The sequence below is a fragment of the Gossypium hirsutum genome, chromosome D13 (assembly GCF_007990345.1).
Source record: "Gossypium hirsutum isolate 1008001.06 chromosome D13, Gossypium_hirsutum_v2.1, whole genome shotgun sequence".
Lineage (NCBI taxonomy): Eukaryota > Viridiplantae > Streptophyta > Magnoliopsida > Malvales > Malvaceae > Gossypium > Gossypium hirsutum.
The window spans coordinates 14,769,947-14,784,158 of record NC_053449.1 but is presented as its reverse complement, the minus strand read 5'-3'; the positions used below and the strand labels follow the sequence as shown (position 1 = coordinate 14,784,158).

General features: G+C 34.9%; 1 protein-coding gene across 1 annotated transcript; it reads right to left on the bottom strand.

The window, feature by feature from the left end:
• Positions 1-147: 147 nt before the first annotated feature.
• LOC107919142 (uncharacterized) lies at positions 148-13,253 on the bottom strand. The gene is made up of 8 exons (XM_016848666.2): positions 13,018-13,253; positions 12,647-12,782; positions 10,966-11,200; positions 10,761-10,896; positions 10,436-10,607; positions 1,672-1,915; positions 1,411-1,540; positions 148-860 (listed from the first exon to the last, which is right to left on the bottom strand). Exons 1-8 carry the CDS (start codon positions 13,251-13,253, stop codon positions 209-211), a joined length of 1,941 nt encoding a protein of 646 aa, XP_016704155.1. The 3' UTR covers positions 148-208.
• Between the last annotated feature and the right edge of the window lie 959 nt (positions 13,254-14,212).

The window sequence follows — 14,212 nt, the reverse complement described above, 5'->3', positions numbered from 1 at the left end:
TTCGATAATTAGGTATTTTGATATTTATAATTTTTTGTATGTGTTTATTTTAGTACTTGAACTTAATAATTAGATTTATTTTGATCTTTAAACTTAAAAAATATAAAAGTTCAAAGATGTCAAGAGTACCATATCATCAAATCTTGATGAAATCCAAATTTAGAAGAAATAAAATTAATTACCAAATTCAAATACCAAAATAAATTTTTTAAACGGTTATAGACTCCTCGTTGTCAATTTGGTAATCAAAATCATGCACCAAGAAATCTGGAAAGCCTTCTACAACGTCGTTTTCAGCTATAGGAGCAGCCCAAAGATGCGTCGTATCATGCAAAGACATGTAATTATCAAACCTTTCATTCAATTCTGGTACCTGGCACTTTGATCTATCGTTGCCTACCATTAACTCGTCTTCAACATTACCTCCAATAGGTATAATTGAATCAAGCTCGTAATTTCCGGAGCTCTGGTCTGGTCCGAATATGATGCGGTTCGAGTTGTTAGTAGAGGTGGCGAACATGCCAGCCACTACGCTTTGCCATGCTTTAACAACGTCAAGGCACTGGGATTTTGAGCCTTTGTTACAACTTTTCTGATATGGGGAAGGTCTTGAAGAAGATGAGGGTAGATTTTTTGAGTCTTTGACCAGCCTGGCTTCTGCTTCGAGCCTAGCACTCTCCCATTGAGCCATGTGGTTCAGTGTGGTTCGACCGGTGGGGCTGACGACATGGTTCGATTTGGGCTTGTGTGTGGTGGGATCGATCCCCATCTTGGTAAACCGTTTCTTAACATGTGTGTTCCAGTAGTTTTTAATCTCGTTGTCGGTTCGGTTCGGTAAGTGAGCTGCAATGGTTGACCACCTTCACAGGAAAGGTACGTAGAATTTTGTAAATAATCTGAAATTGGAAATAATTGCATGCATGCAACAACAAACTTCCCTATGCTTAAATTTACAGTCCAGTACCAGTAGTAAATAGTGTAAACTTTACACGAATGGCTTGAAGCTGAAATACCCAAATATAATATAAACTATAATGTACTTGATTTAGACATGCACATAAATTTGAACTTAAATCGATTTAATAATAATTGAAGCTAATAAAAAATTAGTTCAAAAAATTTAAAATGATTGAGCAAGTCTCAAGGATAGATTTCTTTTTGAACAATAAAGATAGATGTTCCAACATCCATGGAAATATATAAGAGTTTTCAAAATTACACCTTCATAATGGAGTGGAATAGAATATAACAAACTGTGGGTCAATCTCGTTTCACTCCATTGTTATTCTTTGAAATCCTTAAAACCCAGATTTGATTGATTCCACCATACTGTTGAATTTGTTTTAATTAAAGGGTATTTAAAAGATTTGATGGTTTAGGGAGAGAAGTGGAGAAGTGGCATCTTAAGACCTGTTTCCGAGAAAAGCATGGAGTTGGATGATGGTTTGTTCTTCTTGTAAACTGAATTTTCCCCTCTTGAGATCAGGTCTGAGGTAATTGATCCATCTCAGTCTGCAGCTCTTTCCACATCTTTGAAGCCCTTATTTTTTGTTATTATTTGAGATAAAAAGAAGAAGCATTTTGGTCAGTTATAAAGTAGACCAGCAAAACGTATAGAAAGAACGCGTATTTGCTGAATACTAAAATGGAAAAAAGATGATGGATGGTCACCAGCTTTTTCAGGCAAGGTACGCCAATTCCCCAACCCATGTTCTTCAATATAAGCTAAGAGCTTCTGGTCTTCATCTGGAGTCCATGGCCCTTTCTTCAACCCCATCTTCTCCCGGCAATCAGCCATTCCTAATATTAATATTTGTATTTTGCCAAAGAGAATAGAGAATAAGAATCTGCGATTGTTAAGTGGTGGAAATTGATTCACCAATTTATAGAATTTAGATTCCAAGGGAGCATACAGCTAGCTTAGAGACGTGTAACCAAGGGACAGGTAGAAGGGTTGGCCCCGGTTGTTTATTTTTTTTAATTTTTATTTAATTTCAAAGTTTTCTTTAAAATAATTGTTTAATTCAAAAATGATAGAAAGAAAAATCTACTTTGACATCTAAAAATTAGAATTTAGTTAAATTTCAAAGCCGCCAAAGTAAAAAATATAATGAAGTTAAGTTTACTTGAACTCAAATTTAAAATAATTGGACCCAAATACCTAAACTCAAAATCACTTGTAACATGTTTAAAACCCGAATGCTTTTATCTGTGTCCAGTATAAATTTTACACTTCATTCCAACATTAATGACATTGACAACGATAGATCAAAAGGCTCGAGAGGGCTGTCCTTAATTCAATAATCAATTGTCTCCTTAACTGGTATATAACAATCATAGGGTAAGATACCAACTATTCAACATTTTATTCTTTGATATCTTAATTCACAGTGAAAATAATATAGCAATGTAAATCATTGTCAACTATTCAGACTTTGTTAAAGAAAAACAAAATAAAAAGTTGATTATTTAAGTAATCTTTTTTTAATCTAGATAAATATATAAAATCAAATTACAAATAAACTCTAGCTCATAATTTTGTTAGAGATAGAGGATAGGAATTGTTTAGAAATCCAAGATTTAAACACTATTATTATTATTATTATTATTATTATTATTATTATTATTATTATTATCATTTCTATTTAAAATTACTTTAATGTTGCCAGTAAAGGTAAAAGTATCATAGAGGTCCTTATACCATTATATTAGGGATTAGATTACATTTTACCCCTATACTAAACAAAAATTTAAATTAGTCTCTATACGTTAGATTCAAGAACAAATTGATTCTTCTATTAAAAATCTATGCATTTCTATTGTTAAAAACTGGTCTTTGTACATTAGAATGAGATACATATAGCACCCTAAGTGTAACTGTTTGATTATTCTGTCACCCATACTAATTTTTAACAGTAGAAATAAATTGAATTTTTAACAAAAAAAAACTTATTTTCTCTTTCATCTAACGTTCCATAATTAATTTACCTATTTTAAATAAAAAAACAGAGTACAATTTAACTCCTAATAAAGGATTCACGATACTTTTATCCTTAGAGCAAATATTTATTTCCAATTTCATGTCTGCCATTAGTCTCTCCTTTGTGTGCGTCTCTATTAGCCATCCCCCACCCCCCCTCCCCCCCCAAAATTATAAAGTGTTTCTATATTATTCATATTACCGTTTTAAAAGAAACTATACTTATGTTTCGCCTCTCGAAATTTTTAAATATATAGTTATAATATTATTCTCATAATTGATCCTTCCAAAAAATTATTTAACTCGTTATAAAATTTACGACACTGTTGGTTTAAAATTTATTTATTAATATTAGTTTAACCTTTTCTATTTTCCTTTTTAATCAACCAATTGGATATTTAAAATTATATGAAGATTACTAAAAAGATAAAAAAATATTAAAAATTTATAAAAAATATAAAAAATATTTAAAATTATAAAATTTATAAAAGTAGTAATATTATTTTTAATAATTTATATATTTTTTTGTATTTTCTTTTTGATAATATTCTATTTTTTTTGCAGTATTTTAATAAAAATTTACTAATTCTTGTTTTCCTTCACATGTTGCCCTATATCATACCTTAGTTCATGCTTATGAGCTTCTCTTGTATCATTTCTTCTCAACCAAATTCATTACTCTTTATTCACCTTGAGCCACAAAACACTCAAATCACTCATTCGACACCCAATACAAGTCCAATCACTATCGCACTTCAAGTTCCTCATTCATTATTACCGAAATCAAATACTTCAAACCATCAAAATAACAAAATTTTTCTATATATTTTAGAACTTTTTATAATTCATCAGTATTTTTTAGGATAATATTTAATAAATTTTGTCGAAACCATTTTTTTTTGAAGAAACAAAACAAAAATTAATTATTTAAAAACGAAAAATTGGGAGTCATCACCAATCTTTTATTGAGGTCTGATTGGATCACCTAAAAACGACTTTGGTCTACGAGTCTTAGAAAAAACAGGTTCGGGAGTCAGTTACGTACGAGGAAGGATTAGCACTTCCCTAACGCCCAAAAATTGGTACCAAGTTGATTAATTAATGTCTAAATGTCGAAAGTTAAAAATACGATCCTTAATTAAATCAAGTTATTAATTAAGACTCTCTTATTTCGGAGAAAAAATATCACACCCAATGCGTTAGTGCACGATATTTTATTCCTTTAAAAATGAGTTTGTCCAAAAGACTTGTGTAATAAAATTTAAAAGAACATTCAATTGTTTAAAATTTATGAAGAAACCGCAGCCCAATACATTAGGGCACAATTTCTCAAAATCCCAAACTTCGAATATTTCCTTCATTAATTTTTAGAAAAATCTTCATCTCGAGAAATCAATATGTCACATCCAATGTGTCGAAACCATTTTTATTTTTATTTTTTGAAAAAAAACAAAAATTAGTTGTCGATGAAAATTGGTGTCGCCACCAATCTTTTATTAAGGTGTGATTGGATCACCTAAAAACGACTTTGGTCTACGAGTTTTAGAAAAACGGGTTCGGGAGTCAGTTACGTACGAGGAAGGATTAGCACCCCCGTAACGCCCAAAAATTGGTACCAAGTTGATTAATAAATGTCTTGATGTCGAGAGTTGAAAAATATGATCCTTAATTAAATCAAGTTATTCATTAAGACTCTCGAAGAAAAAATGTCACACCCAATGCGTTAGGGCACGATATTTTATTTCTTCAAAAATGAGTTTGTCCAAAAGATTCATGTAATAAAATTTTTAAAAAAAATATTCAATTGTTTGAGATTTATGAAGAAATCGCAGCCCAATACATTAGGGCACAATTTCTCAAAATCCTAAACGTTGAACATTTCCTTTATTAATTTTTTTAAAAAAAATATTTGTCTCGAGAAATCAACACGTCACATCCAATGCATTAGGACACAACTTATTGAATTCCCGACAACAAGCTTTTCATTTGTTTGATTAAAGAGCATTCTCGATAATTAGATTTAACGAAGAAAATTAGAACCCAATACGTTAGGGCTCAATTTTCTTAAAAATCCTAAATACGAGTATTATATCTATTTTGAAATTTTTCTATTTTTAAATTCGAGTAAAAGATAATGTAATGTTATATTGAATGTATGTATAAATGTCGCAATAACAAATACAACAATTGTATAGGAATAATATAAATAGTAAATAAACAAAATTAATATAAATAAAAAAATAAACAATGACAATACAAAAATATCAAATAAATGAGCAAAATAAAAAAAAACATTCTTTTAGAATATAAATGCAAACGCAAATAAATAAACAAGTGAAGGACATAAGCAAAACTATAAAATAAAAAAAAATAAAGGATATATATAAAGTGTGTATATAATATATCTATTGAAATTATAAAAAATAAAAGACATACATAAGGTACGAATATGGATTATAAAATTTATAAAATATATGTATATACCAATTATAAAAAAAATATCTATGTAAAACTAGGAATATTTAAAATGTAAAGTATATATATATAAATATGCATTAAGACATTTGCAAAAATAATAAAAAATAGATATATGGATATATGTATATATTTAATTTTAAAATAGATGTGCACGTGTATATATGGATTATGAAAATAATAATAATTATATATATAAATTATAAAATTAAAAATAATAATTACATCATTTAAATCAATTAATTCCTAAAAATAACAAAAAAGACTAATTTGAATTAGAAATTGAAATCTGGGGCAAATCTGCAAATAAATGGAGACTGGAGGACCCTATTGAATACGCCAATAATTCAGAGGGGCTGGAAAGGAAATTATCTCTTCTTCTCCAAAACGGCGTCGTTCAAATAGGATTAAATTGAAATTGAAGAAAATTAAAGGGATAAATTTTAAAAATAAAAAAACTCAATTGTAAAAATATTAAAAGGCAGGGGCTAAAAGCGTAATTTGCCCCTCCGCATAAAAACACGCTGATCCTAGGCCGGGTCGGGTCGGTTTCGGGTCGATCCAGGCCTAAACGACGCCGTTTCAATTGGCTATTTAAGCAAAAAAAAGTTTCAACAATTTCATTTTTCATTTCTTAAAGGAAAAACAAAAAAAACCTTCAAAACTCTTTCCCCTCCCCAGTCATCCGGCCAGGGGCCGGGTACCGGGCGATCGTTGGCCTTCGGTGACGGTATCACCGTCTGCGGTGGCCGAAAAAGGGGAAAATTCCCTATTTGGCTCTTTCGGCCCCTTTACCCAAATTCGGGCTAAAAATTCCCAAAATCAACGAAAAAACCCTAGAAAAACCCTAGAAACCTTTCGGCTTCTAGTCGTCTGTCCTCGGAGACGGACCTCAGCCTTTCCAACGGCGTTACAGAGGCGAACGAAAATAAGTGTTTTAATTTTTGTTTTATTTATTTCAGTAAAAAAATAGAAAGAAAAATATAGAATAAAATAAAGCTAAAAAATTAATCTTCGTTTTCGATTGATTTTGTCTGTGTTTCCAGTCGCTTTTTTGTGTGAAATACAGCCCTTTTTATTGATTTTTTTCGATCCCTCTTACAATATTTCAATGGCCTTTTTATAGCCATAATAATAATAAAAATAAAGAAACAAATCATGTTTGAGATCTTCTTGATCTGCAATCTTTGATTTTGTTTCCTTCTTTGTGTTTATTTCTTGCAGGTGAAGGCGTGGAGATCCGGCTCGTACGGGCTAGGTGGCTGGGGCGCAAAGGTTTCCTCAGAAACCCTAGGGTTTCTGCAACTAATTTGGGCCACTGAGCTTTGGGCCTCTGTTTTATTTTGGTTTGGGCCCTTATAGGCCTGTTTGTAATTTGGGCCTTTTACCCGGGCCAAAATCGGGTATTACAGCTGCCCCTCTTTGCTCGTTATCGTGTAACAAAGACAGAACAAAGGCTAAAAAATGCCCGATTTTGCCCGTCGTGCTGGATCTTGGTACTCTTCTTCTTTAAGTAGCCTCGTTTCTTCCTACTGCATCTTCAGCGGTATAGGAACTAGTGCTTCAATCTGCTCCACTGCAACTTCAAGGAGATAAGACTTATAACTTCAACTTGATCTGCTGTAACTTAAAGATGAATTTGATGTGATCTGCTCTGCCGTAATCTCAGCGAGATAAGACCCATCATTCTAATCTACTCCACTACAATTTTAGGGAGATAGGATTTTTTTTATTCAGTTGCCCCACTGCAATTTTAGGAGGATAAGACTTTCTTACCCAGTCTGCTCCACTACCACTTTAGGGAGATAGAACTAGATGCGATCTGCTCTCTGCAACTTTAGAGAGATAAGATCTATCACTTTAATCCACTCCACTGCAACTTTAGGGAGATAGGATTATTGGCCTAAATCTGCTCCACTGCAACTTTAGGGAGATAAGATTTGCCATCTTCAGTCTGCCCCACTACAACTTCAAGGGGATAAGACTTGTTTATTCAGTCTGCTCTGCTGCAACCTTAGGGAGATAAGACCTGATATCTTCAATCTGTTTCACTAAACCGCCAAGGAAGTAAGATTTGTCGTCGTAGCTTCGATCTGTTTCACTAAACCGCCAAGGAAGTAAGATTCACCGTTGTGGATTCAATCTTTTTAATTGCAATGTTGGGGAAACAAGATTCGCCGTCGTAGCTTCAATCTGCTCCACTACACCGCCAATGAAGTAAGATTCGCCTTTGCGGCTTCAATCTTTTTAATTGCAATGTTGGGGAAACAAGATTCACCGTTGTAGCTTCAATCTACTCCACTACACCACCAGGAAAGTAAGATTCGGCGTTGCGGCTTCAATCTTTTAATTGCAATGTTGGGGAAACAAGATTCACCGTCGTAGCTTCAATCTGTTCCATTACACCGCCAGGGGAGTAAGATTCACCGTTGCAGCTTCAATCTGCTCCACTGTAATGCCAAAGAGATAGGATTCATTGCCTATAGCTTCAATCCACTCCCCTTCAGCTAATCCAAGCCTTAAAGCCAAGGAGATAAGATTCACCGTCGTGGCTTCAATCTGCTCAGCTACAACGCCAGGGAAATAAGATTCGCCGTTATGGCTTCAATCTTTTCCATTGCAACGTCGAGGCGATAAGACTAGTGTCTTCGATCTGCTTCACTGCCATTACAGGAAGGCAAGATCTACTTTTTCAACCTACTCCACTGCTGCTCAGGGAGACAAGGCTAGAGTTTCACCAGTTTGTTTTCTGAGAAACATGACCTGTAATTTCTTTTCATGAACCAAATTATGTGTATTGATTAGGATGTCATGATCAGAATGAATCAAATGCTCCTAACTAGACATGTATGAATGACATTTGACTGAATGCAGAATGTCATTTTTTCAAGAATGATCCCTCATTATCATTCAAGTTTACTCAAAGTTTATTAAGGTTTTATCGCTGATGTGCTACAACGCTTTTTTGCTCGGCTGGTGTCTCCCAAGAAAAACTTAGTCAGATTGTCCCACTGTATCTTTCTTTCATTGTGACCCAAAGGTAGAAAAATCTGGCTTTTCCTCAATCTTCTCCTATCGTAACTCAATGATGCAGATCATGAAACACTTTGGTCCTTTACACCATTCCCCGGGTGTCATACTAAATTCTTACGCGCAAATGAAGAAATTCTTTTCTAAAGGGAACTTCTTCCTATCCCTTGAAACTTTGCCACCAATCAAGATTTCTTGTCATTTCGTTTAATCAACATTTGGACAACAAAATCTGAAAGAACAGTATTAATTTATACTTTTCCTTCTTAGACATTTCAACTTTTAAACTTGTTGCGTTTTAGACAATAGTCCTGTTTCAGGTTACTGTATTATTTAGAAACCTCCAGAGTAATATGTAAAACTTCTTTTGTGAAAGTTTATTAGTCCATTAATCATTATTCTAATGCAACATGCTTGCACAAAGATCAAAATACTGACTAAGAGATGAATTAATTCGAGGCATAACTCGAATAATAGAAAAGGAATTTATTGATAGCAAGTACCTTGAAAAGAAAAAAATATTCAAGATCATCAAAGAATAAAGTATACAAGAACAAACAAATTCAGTACAAGTAAATGAAGACTAGGTGCCTTAGATATCGCAGCTTGAACTTCTCCGTACAAACTAAGAATCGTTTTGAGTTTGACATGTGTTTAGGAGATCTACAGTACTTTGTCGATGCCCCAGGATGTCGCATGTCCTTTTCCTGTTGATTTAGGTATAGCAAGATCACCACATGCCCCAATTTGATCAATGTTTGAGCCGCCCTTTTCGGGTTTTCAACTCAAATCCCCGTTGGTCTCAAGGCGCCCTTTGCGGGTTTTCACTTTGATTCCTCCTTTTACTTCAAGTGAAATATTTCTTGACTGAATTTGAATTTACAGGATTCGATAAGTTTTTACCATCCATTTCACTCAAAATCAAAGCACCTCCAGAAAAAGCATTTTTTACTACATAAGGTCCTTCCCAGTTTGGCATCCATTTCCCTCTGAAATCCTTTTGTAATGGGAGGATCTTTTTCAACCCCAAGTCCCCCTCATGAAATTCTCTAGGACGAACCTTTTTTTTATAAGCTCGCATCATTCGTTTCTGGTACATTTGACCGTGACGAATAGCTTTTAGTCTTTTTTCTTCTATCAAGTTCAACTGATCATACCGAGACTGGATCTATTCAGCCTCATCCAACTTTAACTCAGCCAATACCCGGAGAGAAGGGATTTCAACTTCAATGGGTAAAACTGCCTCCATCCCATAAACCAAAGAAAAAGGCGTTGCCCTAGTAGAAGTTCTGATAGATGTTCGGTAAGCAAGAAGAGCGAATGGTAACTTCTCATGCCAATCCTTGTAAGTTTCAGCCATTTTCGCCACAATTTTCTTGATATTTTTGTTGGCCACCTCCACTGCACCATTCATTTTTGGACGATATGGTGATGAATTATGGTGTCTAATCTTGAACTGGTTGTAGACTTCTACTATTGTGCTGTTATTTAGATTCAGCGCATTGTCAGATATGATTCTTTCAGGCATTCCATATCGACATATGATCTCTTTCTTCAAAAACTTACTAACTGCTGACTTCGTGACATTAGCATATGAGGCTGCTTCTACCCACTTAGTGAAGTAGTCAATAACCACAAAAATGAAACGATGTCCATTAGAAGCCGCCATATTGGCCCAATGACATCCATCCCCCACATGGAGAAAGGCCATGGAGAAGTTATAACATGAAGAGGTGAAGGAGGCGCGTGTATTTTATCCCCATAAATTTGGCATTTACGGCACTTCTTGGCATAATTGATGCAATCTTCTTCCATGGTGGATCAGTAATATCCGAATCTTATGATCTGTCTAGCCATGGTGAATACATTGGTGTGTGTTCCACAAATACCCTCATGGACTTCTTCTAAAATTTCCTTAGCCTCTACAGTATCCACGCATCTCAACAGTACTTGATCCTTTCCGCTTTTGTATAGAACCTCTCCATCTAAGACACAGTCAATAACTAGTCTCCTCAATGTCCTCTTATCATTCTCTGTTACTTGATCAAGATATTCGCGATTCTTCACATATAGCAATATATCTTGGTACCAGGGACGATTATCATTCTTCACTTCTTCAATACTGTAGCAGTGGGCCAGGATCTCATAAATACTAATTTGAATGGGCTTCATGTCCTTTAATTTATTCACTTTAATCATGGAGGCTAAAGTAGCAAGAGTATCAGCCATCTGATTTTCTTCCCGTGGGAGATAACAAAAGGTAATGTTGTCAAACTCTTCAATCAATTCCAGAACCAATCTCTGATAATAGATCAACTTGGGGTCTTTCGTTTCCCATTCCCCTTTTAGTTGGTATATTACCAATGCTGAGTCTCCATATACTTCTAGTGTCTTAATTTTCCGTTCTATGGCTGCTCAGATACCCATGATGCAAGCTTTATACTCAGCCATGTTATTAGTGCAATCGAAGTCCAATTTACTAGTGAAAGGATGATAATCTCCATTTGGAGATACCAGGATTGCCCCCATTCCATTGCCTAACGCATTCAAAGCTCCATCAAAGTTTAACCTCCAAGAATGATTTTCTTGGGGATCCTCTTTAGCATTCACCACACACATCAAGTCTTCATTCGGGAAATCAAAGTCCAGAGGTTTATAATCTTCTAAAGCTCTGCTAGCCAAGAAATCTGCTATCGCATTCCTTTTGATGGCCTTCTGAATTACATATACTATATCGAACTCGGAGAGCAAGATTTGTCATCTAGCCATTCTCTCATTCAACACCGTTGACTCCATCATATACTTTAAAGGGTCTAATTTTGAAATTAGCCAAGTCGTATGATAGAGTAAGTATTGCCTGAACCTCTTTGTCGTCCAAATCAAGGCACAACATAATTTCTTGATAGACGAATATCTCATTTCACAATTAGTGAATTTCTTACTGAGATAGTATATCACCTTTTCCTTCTTTCCAGTCGCATCATGTTGACCCAACACACATCCCATGGAATTGTTGAACACCGTTAAATACAAAATCAAGGGTCTATCTGGGCTAGGTGGTGACAGCACTAGAGTATTGGATAGGTATCGCTTTATCTTTTCAAAAGCTTCCTGGCATTCTTCATTCCAAACACCTAGATTATGCTTCTTTAGAAGACAAAATATGGGATCACATTTCTCGGTCAATTGTGAAATGAACCGAGCAATATAATTCAGTCTTCCTAAGAAACCTCAAACTTCTTTCTGAGTACGTGGTGGCAGTAAATCTCGTATTGCCTTGACTTTTTCTAGGTTAATCTCGATTCTTTTCTCACTGACTATGAAGCCCAACAACTTTCCTGACCTAGCTCCAAAAGTGCATTTTGTTGGATTAAGTTTGAGCTAAAACTTTTTTAGTCTTAAGAATAATTTTCTCAGGACCTGCACATGTTTCTCCTCTATTCTGGATTTGGCAATCATATCATCTACATAAACCTCAATCTCTTTATGCATCATGTCATGGAACAAGGCTACCATGACTCTTTGATATGTTGCTCCCGCATTCTTTAATCCGAATGGCATCACTTTATAGCAAAATGTTCCCCACAAAGTAATGAATGTAATCTTTCCCATATCTTCAGGATGCATCTTTATCTGATTATATCCTGAGAAACCATCCATGAAAAAGAACAGTGAATACCCCGCTGTATTATCCACCAACGTATCAATATGTGGCAATGGGAAATTGTCTTTTGGGCTTGCTTTGTTCAAATCTCTGTAATCTATGCACATTCGTACTTTTCCATCTTTTTTAGGGACTGGAACGATGTTGGCTACCCATTCAGAATATTTGACCTCCTGTAAAAACCCAGCATCAAACTGCTTCTTGACTTCCTTTTTTATTTTAAGCACAATATCGTGCCTCATTCTTCTTAGCTTCTGTTGAACTGCCTTACAATCCTTCCTTATAAGTAGGCGATGCACTACAATGTCAGTGCTCAACCAGGGCATATCTTGGTATGACCATGCGAAGACATCTTTGAATTCTTGGAGTAATTCAATGAGGTCTCGTCTTGTCTTTGCGGAAATCTCAGTTCCAACTTTCACCTCTTTCCCTTCTTCCAAGCTCATAACCTCTATTGCTTCCTTGTGAGGTAGAATTTGTTTTTCTTCTTATTCTACCATTCTCAACAAGTCCAAAGATAAACCACCATCTACGTCACCTTCAAAGTCCTGCGATCTCTCTAAACACATGTTTCGTTCAAGAGGAAACTTTGAGTTTGTAGCAGCGTCATTCACGTCATTGATATACAGGGACCTAATATGGTTACAAAAGAATGCTTGAATTTATGTACAATTATTTGTGCAATATGATTATAAATGAAAGAATAATTTAATATATTTACTCGTATGGAAAAAATAAAATAATATTTGCTTGAAACAATTGCAAAGATGTATTTTATTAAAATAATGATATTTGAACATAAGCCTTTTTTCACAAAAGAGTTCTTATTATTTCTAGGCTAAAACAACAAGTTTGTTCTGAATATTACTCTGAGACAATTCTAAAGACTTCAAGTATTTCTTCCGTAGTCCAATTATTTAGAACACTTCCAGGTTCATAAGGACAAATGTCTAACATTCTCCTCTCTTCATTTGCATCCTCATTGATGGCATTGATGTGCATATTTTCCAACGTCTCTCTGATGCTTTCCTCAATCAGTATCTTTCTCTCAGAATGAATGATCCCTCCAGATACGAAGGTTTTGGATATGTGGGGAATTATCATTGGCTCCTATTTAATTTCCTCCCCACTTAAAAGCGCCCTTCTTCTTTCTTGCCTTCTTTCTATAATCTTAAGTTCATTTTCTCTTCCTCCATTTGTTCTATCTTCTTTCCTAAATCCGCATTTCTTTTTTTAAAATCTTGTCTTATGATTTCTAACTCAAAAGGGACGACCCGAAATATTCTTCTATTGACTGGCTATTTTCCTAATTTGACTTGGTGTATTATCATTGATCCTCCTAACCCACCATTCATTATACTCAAGAGTTATCATCGATCCCACAGCTAACTTTTTCATCCAGCGAGTGGGTTTCCATGCACTGGATATCTCTTGAATCTTTTTTCTATAACCATCATCCCTGTATGAGAATTCACAATCAGCTATTCCTTGGGTCGTAGGTATAAATTGCCTTGACCTATACTGCCTTAGCACTAGCAATGGGACATATCCAACAGCTCCCCAAATTCTAAGCAAAGGAACCCAATCAAAATTACCACATCTATACAGGATCTCATCCGGAAGCAACCAAGGAGTTCTCCACTCGATGTCCTCTTCTTGAAGATTCTAAAGAATTGCCATCCACTTCTCCTCTGAAATGTCATCTCTCCTCGGTGTGGCTACAATCTCGTTTAGTGGAGAATAATTTTTAGAGAAAACCCGATACGAAACCCTATCAACCTTCCAAAAGTGACTGTGAAACCATGCGAGTAGGAGCTGTGCACATCCAATGAATCTGTCTTCTCCCGCTTTTCGGCATGCACTCGACGACCTGAAGGTTTCTGCCAAAATTATCGGAATTGGTGTAACCCTTTTATCAAGCCGGTCAAATAAATCGGTGACTACTTCATCAACATATCCCAAAGCTTTAGGGAAGACAACTAAGCCATATATACTCAAAGCAAAAACGTCTAACCTCTTCCTCACATCTGAGTGTATTAGAATGAAATCTTTCAAACTCTTCC